This window comes from Stegostoma tigrinum, chromosome 3, assembly GCF_030684315.1.
Source record: "Stegostoma tigrinum isolate sSteTig4 chromosome 3, sSteTig4.hap1, whole genome shotgun sequence".
Classification (NCBI taxonomy): domain Eukaryota; kingdom Metazoa; phylum Chordata; class Chondrichthyes; order Orectolobiformes; family Stegostomatidae; genus Stegostoma; species Stegostoma tigrinum.
Window position 1 is genome coordinate 32226591 of NC_081356.1, and position 17208 is coordinate 32243798.

The 17208-nt window shown below is 38.3% G+C and overlaps 1 protein-coding gene across 6 annotated transcripts in view; it reads right to left on the bottom strand.

Annotated features, from left to right (window-relative positions):
• Nucleotides 1–236: 236 nt before the first annotated feature.
• Nucleotides 237–17208, bottom strand: part of inip (ints3 and nabp interacting protein) — a 33605-nt gene continuing 16633 nt past the window's right edge. For 4 of the 6 annotated variants that reach the window (XM_048527978.2, XM_048527977.2, XM_048527979.2 and 1 more), the window contains exons 3-5: nucleotides 9290–9392; nucleotides 7158–7248; nucleotides 237–3786 (exon numbers count right to left, since the gene is read on the bottom strand). In XM_048527978.2, the coding sequence (XP_048383935.1) occupies nucleotides 3691–3786; nucleotides 7158–7248; nucleotides 9290–9392 (290 nt within the window). In that variant the 3' untranslated portion in view covers nucleotides 237–3690. Of the gene's footprint in view, nucleotides 3787–7157; nucleotides 7249–9289; nucleotides 9393–10545; nucleotides 10584–17208 lie in introns of all 6 variants that reach the window. The other 2 variants (XM_048527980.2, XM_059644316.1) reach the window with 1 other exon arrangement.

Below are 17208 nucleotides of genomic sequence, written 5' to 3' on the forward strand. Positions count from 1 at the left end.
ATTTCTAATACCACTGCAGCCCGGTTGCCAACTTTAACCCACAGCCCAAATGACACCAAGTGTTCTATTTAGAAAAGCTGGAGAAATATTGTCGTCTCCAATGTTACTAAGTTGGCTTTGCCCTTCACGACCTTGCAAATAACAACTTAAATGTTGCTTTTACAAAGAAGCACAAGCAAAATATAAACCATTGGGATAAAGGATTCGATGCATGCAACAACATTTTAAATATCTAATGCGGTAACCAAGTAGTTTTATTGTATTGTTTATAGCAAAAATGGGTAGCAATTGTATCAGAATTTTATTAAGATACGCCAATAAACACAATACCCGGAAATAATGATTCAACTCTCCATTGAAATAATTACCCTTTTGTACCAGAAGACATGGTTGCATGCTGGGCTTGGGAATTAATTAATATGCTGTGCTCTGCTTGAAGGCTCAATATCTTTTAAATTTATAACAAACCACAAAACACCTGATCCCAAGAGAACACACGCAACTGGCAAACAAAAGAACATAAACTGATGTTCCCACCGTGAACTCAGGTTTTTAAAATCACCATCAACCACAACGAAACTAGACAAAATAAAACGGGCACAGGCACTGAAACTTAAAAATTGTCCCTTTGTGTTGTACCTCTATGAAAAGGAATGGCTATGTTTATGAAAGCAAATAAATGCAGATGCAGTAAATCTGAAATAAGTGCTGAAAACACTCTGTAGGGCTGACAGCAATGTGGAGAACGCAACAGTTCACTTTCAAACTGATAACTCGTGTGTTTATTCTGGATGTAGCATTAAGAAACCAACATCACTGAGGGATGTATCTTCTGTTTTACAGTGGTTTTCCTTAAATATTTTGTTCAATTTGTCTTCAACAAACAGATAGCTTCTCATGTTTGAATCTGTAAAACAAGTAGTTTTCTCCAGGATACAAGGCACTCATTTTATTGCTGCTTGAAAAACGGACAGTTCTTCTACCTGGTTTTAAATTGAGTCACATTCAATGGGCCACTGTACTCCTTCACTCTTAACCTGCCACAGAGGTCGGTTTATTTTTGACTCAACCACCAATTCAGGGCTCTCGAGACAGACTGGCCATAGGTGATATGCCAGTCTTTCAACTCAACATCTGTGCCAGAGACCAAGTACAACCCCACTTTTATAGCAATGATCGTAGTATTCTAGGTTTAAAGGTCCAAATCATCTTTGAAAAGTCATGAAGTGTGTAAAGTTAGGTGGCTGTGGCCAGGAACGTCGTGGCAGCTCGATATGTTGGGTGGGTGAGTGAGGAGGGGGTGGGTGGTGGTTTCAATTCAGTTTAGGTGGAATCAGTTGGGCGGTGTGTGCACACATGGGGAAATATCGGTATGTTTGTGGAAATAGGGTATGAGGCTGAGTAGTTTGGGGCTAGTAGTGGCCGCGTCTGAGGTCTCATGTGACCTTTTGACTTACCCAGAGTTACAGTAGATTTTAATCCCTCCAACCTTTCCTGGCTAACCATTCAGCAAAGGAAGTTGGAACCCTTTAAAGTCTCTGACTTGGGTTACTCAGAATTGGAAACTTCTTCCAGACATAGAACAATTGCCCATCAGAAGTTTAAACCTTTTAGGAAAATACCACACAGCCAATGCATCCAAACTCATGCGGGATGTCACAGTGCATCTTTCAGGGTATGTTGCTACAATGACCAGGGCCATGATTATTAATAAACAGACTTGCTGGAGTGGTTGATGTGAATGCTATGAATGTATTTAAGAGGAAACCAGATAAAGACAAAGTGAGAAAGGTAAAAAAGGATGTGCAAAACAGGGATAAGAGGACATGTCTGGAGCATGACCAGTCGTAGATCAGCTGGTTTAAAGTGCTTGATGTTTGTAATTTTATGTAATACTGACTCTAAAATCATGAATGTGGCACAAAACTTTTTTGTATGATACAAATAGGAAAGATTTGATGCAATTAATAACTTGTGACTCAATATTTGGGAGAAAAGTGTATGCAAATTGGTATTTATAGCATACAGAACTATCTATAAAAAAAAATTTTAAAAGTAATGAGATGAAAACTTCAGCATTCTTTTCCCACCTTTAAATTGATTTTATCTGAAAGGGTTCTCCTCCTCTGAGGATCTCCACATGTTGCTGAAGTATAACTATGCAAATCCATTTACCCTCTGGGATCTCAGTCAAGTGGGGGAAGTGGGGGGGGGGGGGGGGCAGCAGTGCTGAATCATCAATAAAGCTGCCCCTTTTCTTCCTTTCACTCGTGTTTAGACGTTCATTTTATTTGGGAACTATATGAATAATCTCTGCACTTCATGGCATCTTTGAAAAACAGATCTGATTCAGTTCTCTGCCACAGTTAACCAATATATTATTGGAGCAATGAGGGGCATGCTGGAGTAACTAGAAAATAGATCTTGTTCTTGTTGCATTGCTGATGTGCACTGCAACATACGAAAAAAAAGTGGACTGAGAACTATATAGAGGAATAGCTAATACAGAAGCAAAACAGTGCAAATCTGAAATAAAACCAAACGCTTATCTGGTAGGTTGGTATTTGTGAAATCAGTTTCAAAATCAATAAACTTTTAACCAAAACTAGAAAGAATTAAAACATTTAGCTGGTAATTTCCTCCATCTACCTACTTTTTTTTGTTTCTGCACACCTGTTACACTTACTTTTGGAGAAAAGCTTGTCAAAACGCAAAATGTTAACAGTTCCTTTCTCGTTATGCTGACTAACCTGGTAAACAATATGAAGCATTTCCTATTTTTATAGCTTGTGTAATTGGAACTAATTTTGAACATAGCCTGACACAGCTTTTCAGCATTGTTACCTACAGTTATTGTAAGCTTAGTTAACAAAACAATACTCTTCTTCAGAAGTGGTGAATACTATTGATCTTTCACAAAATACTGTATAACTAAGAAAGCCTTTCCTGTGCAAGCAGTTAAAAAATTGCATTTTGTTTTAACAGGTTATTGTCAAAATTCAATTATTGTGAGGGATATCTGGTGAGATTCAGTAAAGGGTTCACTAAAAGCCCAAATATACTGTTTCAGCTACAACTGGAGATTATACATTTGAACACAAATATTTTAAGACAACAACTATTGTAAATTTCCTCTCATGACTGTATCTTTGAAAATTTACTCAATTTAGACAGCAGGAGCTTGTTAATTCCAATTAGCAGCATGTAAAGTTTCAGGTCATTGTGTAATGATGTAACCACAAGCAGCAGTCAGCAACAAAGCAGTGCTTTTCTCATAACAGAGGCTGAATTCAGATAACGCACAACAAAGGCCCTGCCTTTTGTTGAAGTTCTAAAGATCTCCACAAAATTATGATCCGCTAATGTTAATTTGCTCCCGAACATTTGGCATCTCTTTTCGTGTTAATGAATTTAATTCTAACCTGGGCCAGTCACAAAAGATAAACAAAAGCCAACTTCTGTATTGAGATTTTTTTTTTGAAAACACAAATCGAGTGGTTCCTTTGCTCTTGTACAAAATATCCATATGCAAATTCTGCTACGAAACGTCATGGTCCACTGACGAAATCAACCGATGAACAGATCGGTAAATGTTCTCTTCCCTTTAATCGGTGTTCATTCTGCTGTGAAAAGTGAAGTCCTGTGTGTTTTTTCTTAAATTATCAGTTTAATAATTATTATTTTGGATGGTTATTCTGGATCCAAACGTGGCAACACAGGAAGAATAAGATTTCCAAATGCAGAGTCCTGAGTTATGAAATATCCTGAAGAATGTGCATGTGCATGCTGAGGAATAGATGAAAATACGTCAGTTAGATTTCTTAAACAAATGTAATTAAACTTGAAACGAAGTTAAGTACCAAACTAAACTTTTTCCTCAGAAAAAAAAACTTACATTTGGTGTAAAAAAAAATTATTTATGAACACTAACCAAAGGAATACAATATCATGAGCCAAAACGCTGAAACAACAAAGCTTCACTGCAATTTTAAATGCACCAATAGAAACAATACAAGCCATTCCAATCTGAAATAGACAGGTGTTAATTCAAGTAAATGAATGAATAATCAAATAACGTGTTTATATTTGCACTAGCTTTAAAATATATTCCGGGACCTGATCGGGGTGTGTCCCACAACTTTGTGGGAAGATAGGGAAGAGATTGCTGGTCCCCTGTGATATCTGTATCATTGATAACCACAAGTGAGGTGGTGGAAGACTAGAGGTTGGCTAACGCAGTGCCATTATTTAACTAATGCTGTAAGGAAACAGCAGGGAACTACAGACTGATGAGCTTTATGTCAGTCGTGGATAAGTTGTTGGAGGGGATTCTAAGGAACAGGGTTTACATTCGTTGGGAAAGGCAAAGGCTGATTAGGTTTGTCAACGTGGCTTTGTACATGGGAAATCGTATCTCACTATCTTGATTAAGTTTTTTTGAAGAGGTGACAAAGAATATAGATGAAGGCAGAGTGACAGATGTTATCTATATGGAAATCAGCAAAGCATTCAACAAGGCTGCACATGGTAGACTGGTTAGCAAGGAGAGATCACATGGGATCCAGGGTAGGCTAGCCAATTGAATACAAAATTGACGCGAAGGTAAGAGACAGAGGTATTGGAGGTCAGTGACCAGAATCGTGCCACAGGGATTGGTGCTTGGTTCATTGCTTTCTATTATTTATATAAAATGATTTTGATGTGAATATGGGAAGTATGGTGAATAAGTTTTCAGTTGACACCAAAACTGGTTGTGTAGGGGACAGAGAAGGAGGTTATCTCAGAATATACCAGGGCTTTGATCAGACGGACCAATGACTGAGGAGTTTAATTTAGATAAATGTGAGGCATTGCATTTTGGGAAGGCAAACTAGTGCAGGACTTATACACTTAATGGGGAATGTTGCTGAACAAAGACCTAGAATGCAGGTTCATAGTTCCTTGAAAGTGGAGTTGCAAGTAGACAGGGTAGTGAAGGCAGCATTTGGCACCCTGGCCTTCACTGGTCAGTGCTTTGAGTATAGGAGTCAAGATGTCATGTTGCAGCTGTACAGGATATTGGTAAGGCCACTTTTAGAATACTGTGTACAATATGCCCTTCTACAGGAAAGATGCTGTTAAACTTGAGAGGTTGCAGAAAAGATTTACAAGCATGTTGCTGGGATTGGAGGGTTTGAGCTATAGGCAGAGGCTCAATAGGCTGGGGGTATTTTCCCCTGGAGACTTGAAAGCGGAGGGGTGACCTTAGAGAACTTTATAAAATCGTGAGGGGTGTAGATACAGTCAATAGCCAACGTCTTTTTCCCAGGGTAGGTGAGTCCAAAACTAGAGGGCATAGGTTCACACTGAGAGGGGACAGGAGAAAGATTTAAAAAGGAGCTCAGGGGTAACTTTTTCATTCAGTGGGTGATCTGTGTATGGAATGAGCTGCCGAAGGAGGTGGGTACAATTACAACACTTATAAGGCATAGGTCTGGGTATTTAAATAAGACGGGTTTAAGAGGGATGTGGGACTAGGTCAGAATGGGATGTATGATTGGTGTGTACGAGTTGGACATTCAAAGCTGTATGGCTATACACACCTCCACCTCGAACATATAGGATCATAGGAACAGGAGTAGGCCAGTGTGTTGAATCTGCTCCACCATTCAATGCCATCATGGTTGACCAATATTTCAGTGTCTTTTACCCGTCCTATCACTATAATCTTGAATGCTACTGGTAGCTAGAAATCCCCACCTTAGACATAATCAAAGACTGAGCTTCCACAGCTCTGTAAATTGGGTGGCTTGGTCAGTCGTTAAACACAGTTGCTGTTCTGTATTAGAAATCCCTTAAACACAGCAAGGAAATGAATAAGTGCCCAATTTGCTTCAAAATGGTCTGAGAGAGATGCTGGCCTAACAATGAAGAATACCATGCACTTTTCCAACGTTTAATGTTCACTTGAATGAAAAATTTGGGCTTCAAATTACTAGCTAAACTAACAGTAATGTATGGATAAGATCAACTGAATACAATTAAAAGTTTTAAGTTTCCGACCAAGTTTATAGTTATTAAAATTGTAATTATGTCTTTGGCACTTGTGCAGAAAACTAATCAAACATGTAGAAACAGAATATGGAGAATAAGTAATATCTCTGCCAAGGATACCCATATCCCACAAACATCAAAACACAAACCACCTGATCATAATTTCTTAAAAGGTACAAAGATTAGTTAATGACAAACAGTCACACACAACCTTTAAATATTTAAAGCTAATCCACGTTCCACTGAAGAGGTCTTCAATGTTAATTTGGAACGAAGTGCATCTAGGCTAACGACTGCTGTCGTGGTATAATGAAATGCTCGTGAATATAACAAGTGATGTTTGCACATGTCCGCCTTCACGCTCGAACATGTTGCACACCATACCACTGACATGAAACCATAACTCTTGACATAGCTAGAAATAGATTATCTGCATAGTAATGTGCATTCTTATCAATGTGGTCACAATGGTTCGTAGTAAATTCATTGTGCATTGCAAATTGTATTCGTACATTACAAGCCTGTTTCTGATGTAAAATCGGATATCATCTTAAAACTTTGATCAAAATCTTTTGCATTTAAGTGTTATTTTTACTTACAGTTGAATGTTGCAAGTTCTGTCTCAAACTAAAAGAAATAATTTCTTTATCTCTATTAAAAACTAATTTCTGATAAAACCTTACTGAATATCTCCTTTGTTGGAATTCCAAGTCTCATGATCACTCTCCTCTCCCTACTAAAACCTCCAAGCACAATGACCTACGATATATGTTCAATCTTGCTACAGTAGGTGCTTCCTGTTTAACTGTATGAACAGTTTTCAAATAACCTTAAAAAAAAAGCCTCTGAAATTTCATTTTACACTAGTTTCATCTAGGGCATTTTTAAAGATAATTTTGAAGTTCCAAACATTAAAAATGAAATCATCTAACTTACATACATTATCAGTTTGTGCATTTGGGAAATTTCATATACAGTCAGTACAATTGTGTGAATATACTAGGCAAATTCACAATGAAGTAAAAGGCTAATTCATAACCTTTTGTTCTGTAATTAATTAACAAAAACAATAATACAATTTTCACATTATGAGCACAGCCAAGAAAATCCTTGTGAAGAACTACCTGCAAAGCTGCTTTCTGTTGTGCCGCAATGTGCTGCTGTTCAGCGTGGTCTCGAAAATCTTTAGCAAAAGCAGGTCTTGATAAAGGGATACTGAGAGGAAGAAATGAGAGAAACGAAGTTGTATTTAAACCTTTAGGTAATGCGAAAGTCCTTTTAAGGAACACAGGCATAACAGATTGCTATTAGAAGTATCAAAATACTGAACACAGCCTAAATAAAAAGGGTGGGCAACATAGAACACGCTTGATAGGCTATCATTTGATAATGGCTATTCATCTGGTTTTAGTATGGAAGGTCAAAATGTGTTGGTGCAAGCTTGGAGGAACAAAGGGTTGTCCCTGTGTTGCACTGTTCTTTGTTTGTTCTCATTTCAACTTTACTTTCTTGCTTTAACTCCATAATCGCCTCAATTCCCATTGTAGGCAAAAGTTTCAGTTTCTTACTGGAATATCTTCAAGAATTGAACACTATCAGTTTTGATAGAAAATTCCAAAGTTTCATTTTTTTGTGTGAAGCAATTCTCATTCTAAACGTCTGAGCCACGATTCGACGGCTGTGAGCCTCTGGTCTAGAATCACCTTCCCAGCTTTTAAAATGTTTAAGGGGCTTGAGAAGGTATATTTCATGAGATCTCCTTTCAATTTACTAAATTCCAAGAAATACAGGCAATCAAAATTAGCTCTTAAATGTATTTATGGCCAAAAGCCTTAAGCTATTATGACATTCATGGAAATACTATATGATTCTTGTAACTGGAGGAACATATTTGTACCAACATTGTTTAATCTCCAATGTGGAAGGTATGACCAACTATAGGTAGAGAAACAACTGTAAGAACACAGCAGGCCAAGCAGCACCTGAAGGAAAAGAGGAGTCAACATTTCAGGTATTATCCTTCTTCAGGACTGGATGTAGGGATAGGGGGAGCTGCAGATAAAGGGGAAGGGGGTGTATGTAGAACGGGTGAAGGTGGCATGCTGGTGATTGTGGACACTGGTGGTAGGTATGTACAACCTGATTGGTCAGTGGGAGGGATGAATCTGGTTGGTAGTTGGAAGGGAGGGTCAGAAGGTGGAAATCCCATTGACCAACCAGGTCGTGTGTACTACCAGTGTCCACCTATCACCACCATTCCACCTCCAACCCTCTCCCACAGCCCCATCCCCCCACCTTTATCTGCAGTTCCCCTATCCCCACATCCAGTCCTGAGAAGGATAATACCTAAAAGGCTGACTGCTCCTTTCCTCCAGATGCTGCCTGGCCTTGTGTTCTTTCAACCTCCCGTTTGTCTACCTTGGATTCCAGCATCTGCAGTTTTTTTTGATCTCATGACCAATTATAATCTGAATTCCCTTTCTAAGTGTCTACAAATGAGTGCTGTAACATGTATGTACTTGTTCAAGTCTATGTATTTTGTGCTGTAAGACTAATATGGAAGTAGATATGAGGTTGGATAGAAACTAGTACAATACTCCTGACATTGTTTCATGGGAATACAATTAAAAGCCAGTCACAGTAATAACGGTTGTGTAAGAGACAGACACAATGAAACATTTCAAAATGTTTAAAGCTCAGAATAAAACTTAGTATTTTCTTGTTTTTGGATTTACTCGTTTTAACATGTAATCATATACTGACCAGAGTGAACCATGCCATATAACAATGAAGTGCTTAACTTATATCATCCAAAATAAATAAAAATTGTGGGAGTTAAATAGTCGGGAAGTTTGTACAAAAACTTAAGTGATTTGAGTTTAAGAACTGAGATTACATGATTATGATATGTCTGATTGATAAGTGACATGCTATAGCACTATGTTTGGACTCAAAAGTTTGAACTGGGTTCAGAGTGGGGGGTCATCGGCCTTGAAACGTTTGCACTGTTATGTACCCACAGGTATTACCAGACCTGGTGAGGTTCTCCAGCAATTTCTGTTTTCGTTATGCATCATTTTAATCCTTGCATGTACTTTGGTTAACACAAATGGAGATGGAAGAGTTGGAAATTTCTGATATAATGTGAGCATGCTGGAGGTTATTTCCGAGAACGCGTTGCAAAATGAGCTAGCCATCCTTTTAATCCCTTTGCAGCCATGCAAAATAGCCTGTAGAAAGATCTGGTACACTATACCTGGCTCCAGGGTTGTTCATTGCTGACTGATTTTGCATTATTAATTTTTTCTTCTCCTGTTTGAGCTCAGCCAGGATAGCAGCACGGTTTTTGTTCTGAAAATCTTAAAAAGAAAATTATGAAATTTGAAAGTGCAAAACATGGACCAGGGCTCACTTAAACCATAGACTTTTAGCAAAGCAGGAAATACCCTGGAATCAGAGAATGCACTTTATAGTTTAAAGAGACTAATCAGGTTGTTTCAAAGGAAAGATACTCATCAGAAAAAACAACTGTTGTTTCCTTGATATGAATTGAAAAGCATGTTTTAGGGCTTACATATCCTGTTAACCAGGACTGAAAGGCGAGACCCGAAATAAAACTGTACTTCCATACTGCGGCATAGGCCAAGCAGGATTTTACACTGCGAGCCACCGAGCCTCTTAATTGAGAGAGGCAGATCCAGAACAGATCTAGCAACTCAAAACTGAAAATAAATGAGATAATGTGATGTATCAGCTGCAGAAGAATTGTGTACCATCACAATTTAAAACCTAATGGTCTAGCATATCCCTGGCTCCCACTACCATCAAACCAGGAAACCAACTGGTACAATTAATGTAGGAGAGCATGCCAAAAGCAGCACTAGGTTAAATGAGATAATAGGACCTGCAGATGCAGGAGAATCCGAGATAACAAGGTGTAGAGCTGGATGAACAGAGCAGGCCAAGCAGCATCACAAGAGAAGGAAGGTTGATGTTTTGGGCCTACACCGCAAAACGTCAACCTTCCTGCTCGGCCTGCTCTGTTCATCCAGCTCTACACCTCGTTTACTAGGTTTAATGGAGTTTGGGATGCTAAACCTGGGGACTACCTGTTTGCTAAATTGCAGGAGCAGCACACCGTACACAGAACAAAGCAAATCCTAATCTATTGGTCAGATCTTAGCTCCACAGTCCTGTAACAACCAGTCATGAATGGCAGAAACAGAAAGAAAAAGATGGGGGCCAAAGAATAATGTAAAAGTAAACTCTTAAAATCTACAAGCAGCTAATTCAGCATTCTTCTCAGCTGTCCATCCTGCACTGATTTTTTAAACAAAGAAAAGCAAGCAGAATCTAAAGCCATCAAGTGCAACTAAGAGTTTTGCAGCACATTCAAATTTTCTTTTCCAAAAAATATTTCATTGCAATTTCGGTTCACTTAAAAAAAAGACAAATTAGTTTGCTATCAGGACAGACCTTGTTCACTTACAGACAGGAATAACATGTACAAACCTTTTGAAAGATATTCTCTGTTGTCGATTTTCTTTATTCTTAAAATGAAATAATAATACCGTACATTACAAAGAAGGATTATGCAACGTTGTGGAAGTAGCAGTGTACATGGAAGTCATTTTTAAAATGTTGAAAACATTTCATACTTTAAAAGAAACAGAATTACTTGGTTGAATTATGTCTGCAATAAGCCATAAGGTCTCGGAGGTGCCATATTTCTTCAAATTGATCCTTAAAAGTCATGATGCTTTCAAATGCAATGCGCTGTATAGGTGGTTATCAGCCATTAACCTCATTACTTCAGTCACAGGAAGCTTTCAGAAGGTAACTAAAATCACTACTTCACATTACATTTATTTGAGTAAATCACTAACAGATTGCAAACATACATTTCCACTATTTACATGTGAGGGCTATTCTGAGAAGACACAAAATAGATGGCTCATCCTAACACTTGAGCAGGTACTTCTACTGAAGAAAGAGACAATAAATAATAGAATTAAAAATTACTCTGCAAAAGTGCACATCTTCACAATAATCTAAGTGGCGTGTGTTGGCATTGTGAGAACAGCCAAATCTTAAAGAAGGAAAGTAAATGTTTCCACAGTACCTGCAGAAACCAAGAAGCAACAAGAGTTGAGCTACGAACAGGATACTTTCAAGGCAGCCAATCAAAAGAACATATCAGCCTGAAAAGTTCCAAACATGAGGACAGAGTTTCCTTTTTAGATGCGTTGGCCCACTACTATCTATTCAAAGTACTTGCAAGTGTAATAGTCACTTAGTGAAGACTATTGGCAACTTAGCCATTGCTTCCCTTTTAACTTCACCCCAAGTAGACATTGGGCCTCAGTTCATGGATCGCCTAAAGCTCTGAAACACACTAAATTGGGATAAGTTACAACGGTCCCTTAATAGGATATTTCAAAATTGAACAAGGCTGCATTTTTTGCAACAAAAACAGAAATTGCCAGAAAAGCTCAGCAGGTCTAACTGCATTTGTGGAGAGAAATCAGTGATAATGTATTGGGTCAAGTGACCCTTCCTCAGCACATATGATATATATCAATGTTCTGAGGAAGGGTCACTCAAGCCGAAGTGTTAACTTTGCTTTCTCTCCATAGATGCTGCCGGACCAGGCAAGCTTTTCCAGCAATTTCTGCTTTTGTTTCTGATTTACAGCATCTGCAGTATTTTCAGTTTTTATTCTGCATTTTTTGTAACCTCTTATTTTAAACTTCAAGCACAGGCAGGTATGTGGGGATGGAACCTGAGCTAGACAAAGCAAACTGATTTGAGGCTAGAGGATAAACCAACAGAAGAGCAGTGGCAGACATTCGAGGTGGACCTTCAAAACACTCAGAATAAGTATATTCCTATTATGAAGAAAAACTCATAAGGGCAAGCCCCACCATTTCTGGTTAACTGAAATAGTTAAGGGGTAGTTAAGCCAGAGTCATAGGAGATCTACAGCACAGAAAAATGTCCTTTGGACCATTATGGTCATGCTCGTCAAAGACAGCCACCTAACTATTCTAAACCCATTTTCCAGCACTTGGCTCATAGCTTGTGTGCCTGGCACTGCAAGTGCACACTTAAATGCTTCTTAAATGTTATGATGCTTTCTGCCTTTGCCACCCTTATAAGCAATGACTCCCAGATTCCATCACCCTCTGAGTGAAATAAAAATTCTTCCCACGCCCTTCTTTACTTCACCTTAAATCTATGCCCCCAGTCACTGACCTCCACGAAGGGAAATTATTCCTTCCTCTCTATGCCCTTCATAATCTTATACTTCTCAATCACGCACAATATAATTGCATCAAAGGTAACTGACAGAAAATGACAAAGAGATCAATTCAGAGAAAGTAATTAAGTGTCCAAGGGGAAGCTAGTGAGAAATGATTTTAAAAAAGCCGGCAAAAGTTTCCACAGACATTTTGTAAAGGGAGAAAAGTAAAAAGTGAGTGTCGTCCTCCAGAGTGAGAGAACGGGGAGTTAATAGTTGAGGATATGATGGATGAAATGAGCAACTGTTTTGCTTCTGTCTTCACTGTAGAGGATACAAAATAGATTCCATTGATAGCTATAAAGTTAGCTGGTGGAAGGGAAAGAGGAACTTGGTAAAATTACAATTAGTAGGGAAGAAGTATTGAGAAAAATCGATGATGCTGCAAGGTGACAAATTCCAGGCTCTGATGGACTTCGTTCTAGGGTTTTAAGAGAGATGGCTATTGAGGTAGTGAATCTGTTGGTGTTAATTTTCTAAAATCCCTAGATTCAGGAAAAATTCCATTAGATTTGAAAATAGCAAATGCAGAGATGTGGAGAAATATTTTCTCTCAAAGGATTGACAGACTTTGGAATTCTCAGCCACAGAAGGCTGTGGAAACAGGGTTGTTAAATATTTTTAAAGTGGGGGTACATTGATTCCCTTGCTTAAAAAGAATCGAAGGTTACCTTTGATAGGGTGAACGTGGAATTTGAAACATACAGTTCAGCTATGAACTTTGAGTGGCAGAGGATCAAATGGTCCATTTCTGCTCCAAATTCATTTTTGCATGTAGCTTTGCCCTAGCCTTGTTGGGGTAATTCTACAGATGTCAGCTATTCCCTTATATCATCCAAGCTATATCTTTTGGCTTTTGGTGATTCTTTCTTGCTTTCACCTGGCAAAAACTGGAAGTTGTGCTTTTAGTTTCCAAGATAAATAAAAATGTAACTAACCATCAAGTCCATAAATAAAATTAAAAAGATGCATTAAACTTTAGCTGTTGTAGCCATTACATATGAGCTAAAAGAGTAGCATAAATAATGTAGACAAAAACATTTCTAATTCCACCTACTTTTCTAATATTAAGCGCTTACAGTAATAACTTAAGACAAATGGCTGACCATTTACTATGGTGGATGTTGTGTTCCATACGCTGACAAATGGTAAATGTACTGCAATTAGAATAATGCATTAATAAAAAACTGACTGCCAAACATAAATGCTAAATAGGACAACTACAATGGACACCGAAGCAAAAACATTATTGTGCATGGCAGTTGTAAAAGATTTATAACTGACACAACCTGTCCATCTTCTCTCTCACCACTCCCTACCTGCACTCACCTATCACCATCCCATCTACCTTCCCCAGCACCATCCCCCTCTCTCTATTTCCCAGCTCCCTTCCCCCTCCCCATTTCTGAAGAAGGGTCCTGACCCAAAATGTCAACTTTCCTGGTCATCTGATGGTGCCTGGCCTGCCGTGTTCCTCCATCTCCATATTGTGTTGTGTTACCTCTGATTCCAGCATCTGCAGTTCTTGCTATAGCTCATGGTGAGGGATAAACTGCAGTAATGTACAGAAAGCAGTGTTTATTTCATGAACATTTTACTCTTATGAATCTAAAGTAGTACTAATACCCTAACATTTTAGGAGTTTAAAATTCAAAGAAGCATATTATTGAACTCAAAGAGCCTTAAGCAAGATGGTTTCTTTTCCAATCTAATGCCTCAATCAAAAAATGCTTGTGACATCTAAAACTAAGTTAGTTCTTAACTAGTTTATTTTAAAAAAATTTTTCCAAAACATACCCCTCAACCAAAGTTTGACTTAGGGTTATTTTAATCAACCTGTTTGGACATGTTATAACACTGGGAGCGGCTGGGACTTGAACGTTCTGGCCTGTACTAGTGCACCACATTGCCCATCCTAAACTACGTTATTTAATTATACTGTGGACCTCCCAATTTGGAAATTCTAATAGTTACACAATTCCTTGCTGTTCTCCCAGACCCAAATCCCTCTTGAATAAACTGACAGTTACCAGAGCTACCAGCAAAGACATTTTGCAAAGGACATACTTACGTGTTGTGTTCAATGTAGATCATCCAAAGGCATTTCAGAGGCATAATCGGAAAAAAAAAGGATCAAGAAGGAAAGACAGATAATAGCAGGGTGACATAACACTTGGTCAAAATAAATGTTTTATGAAAGGGAAAAGTGAAAAAGGTGTTTAGGTATGAAGAGCAGAACATGGAGCAAGACAGCTCAGCATATAAAAAGTCTCTATTTTCATATAGATTTAATTTTCTTTCAAAGTCACAGATCTAATTTGTTGGCGTATAATATTGTGCATTAAAAGACTGTTCAGTCTCCAAATGCCCTCTCAATTCCATTTCTTTTGGAGAAGTTGAGAAGATGAGAAGATATTAGACTAATGTGTTTGTCATGTCGGGTGGTGGTGGAGAAAGACTGTGACAATCAATGCACATCATGACCAGGATGGCAAGTGCTTTATGAAATTAACTGCTGAATCCAACTATTTCCATTTTACTCCAGTCATACTCAGCCTTTTCACTTATTACAATAAGCCGAGCATAGAAATGTCAATGGAGGATAATGATCAAGTAGTCTGGGAGATTCATAATTCTCATTACAAGAGTATTTATTTTCCATATTTCTTTTAGTGAATTTAAAATTGGATCAAAATGTAAATCTTTTTATAAGCAAAAAATCACACTATGGTATAAAATCTCACTGCAATGTGATTATACAACAAGCTACTTCTGCGAGGAGTACAAGAGAATAGATGAATAAATATTTCTCGTACAAATGAAAGCAGTGGTCAGTAAAAATGTTCCGGATGCTGAAACTTTTTTTTTACAATAATCTGGAATAAGATTGCAGTAATAATCTGAACAACTACACTCAATATTAAATGCAATCTTACAAAGTACATGAATTATGTTCCATTGAATCCAACTGGTGCACTAATATTGCTATGCTGAAAAAGTTGACACAGCACAAAGTGGTCACCAATTCTGAACATCTTTTGCAACAAAAACAAAAATTATTGATTGAAACTCAGCAGATCTGGCAGCATTTGGGTCAGAAAGCAGAGTTAGTGTTTCAGGTCCAGTGACACTGCTCCAGAACCGAATATCTTTTGCCGTTCCAAATTTATCCTATCCACGGCTTAATGGCGATCAGCAAGGCTGAAGCACATTTTTATTCTTATTGACCCACGTACATAACTTCAGTTACAGTTAGTAATAACTCATCATTTTCATATTCAACCTGAAGAGATAATGAAGGCCAGTGTGATAAAAACAAAACATTAGTGAGTAAAATTCAAACAAACACCCAACTAAAGGATGCCGTACAGTGGGAGTCCCCAGGGGTGGCACCAGGACTTTTTGGGTACAATTTAAAAAATTGCATATAGCACAAAACGTGGAAATATTGTGAACTGTAAGGAGGAAAATGACAGACTTCAGGAGAACATGTATAGGGTGAGCAGCTAAGGAGTTTTACGCAGTGTAGGAGAGTCTCAATCTAGAGGGCATAGGTTTATGGCGAGGGGGGGGGAAAAGATTTGAAAAGGGCAACATTTCCTATGCAGAGGTTGGTGTGTGTATGGAATGAGGTGCTAGAGGAAGTGGTGGATGCAGGTACAATTACAATATTTAAAAGGCATCTGGATAGGTAAATCAGCAGGAAGGGTTTAAAGAGATACAGGCCAAGTGCTGGTAAATGGGACAGATAGTTTAGATTAAACTGTCGATGGGTTGGATCAAAGTGTTTCCGTGCTGTACAACTCTGACTGTAATGTGGATAGGCTAGTGAATGAGTGAACATATGGTAGATGAAGTGAAATGCACTGCAAGGAAGTGTGAAGTGTTACATTTTGGTACAACTAAAAAAGGAGAGTAATACGAGATGAAAGATACAAATCTAAAGGGGGCACGTGACCAGATGAACTAGGGTGATTGTGCAGTATTCACTGAAGATGACAGGACAGCTTAAGAAAGTGCTTTATAAACAACGAGAATCTGTTCTCTACAAATAGCAATATAGACTGCAATCAAAAGTGCTACAGTGAACATCCATAAAACAGAGAAGGTTCAGAAAAGATTTTGAGAATAATTACAGGGAAAAGGCATGTCAGTTAGATGGGCAGATTGGAGAAACTTGGCCGTTCTCCTGAGAAAAAGCTGGGATGAGATGACAGGCATGTTCAAAACCACAAGGTTACGGACTCCAGGTAACATCAGTCCCTTTGGTGAAAGAAGACACTGATTTAAGATGGTAATAAAGAAAAAATTTTTAAGAAGAAACACAGAGAAGGGTTGGCATCTGGTAATGTTCGGACTGTAATTGAGATAAATTCAGTGTTGCCTTTCAAAAGAGAACTAAACAATTAGCTAAAGACAGAAATTTTCTAGTGCGAGAAGGCAGGGCCTGAATGGGTCAGCTAACAACAGTGCTTCTCGAGAATATTCGTAAGGGGTCATCAAATGGCGTCATACAGTTAGAATTTAGAAACAAGAGGGGATGATCAATCTGTTGGGACTGTATTACAGAACCCCAAATAGCCTGCAGGGACTAGATGATCAGATGTATAAGGAGATAGCGGATATCTGTAGGAATAAGAATAGTATTGGTTGGAGGTTTTAAATTTTCCCTGTATTGACTGGGCCACCCAGAGTTTAAAAGGCCCAGATGGGGTGGAATTTATCAAGTGTCCAAGGAAGTTTCCTAAATCAATATGTACAGGGCCCTACTCAGGAGGGTGCAACATTGGACCTCCTTTTAGGAAACAAGGTCACACAAATGACTGAAGTGTCAGGCGGAGAGCACTTTTGGTTCAGTGACTGTAACTCTTAGT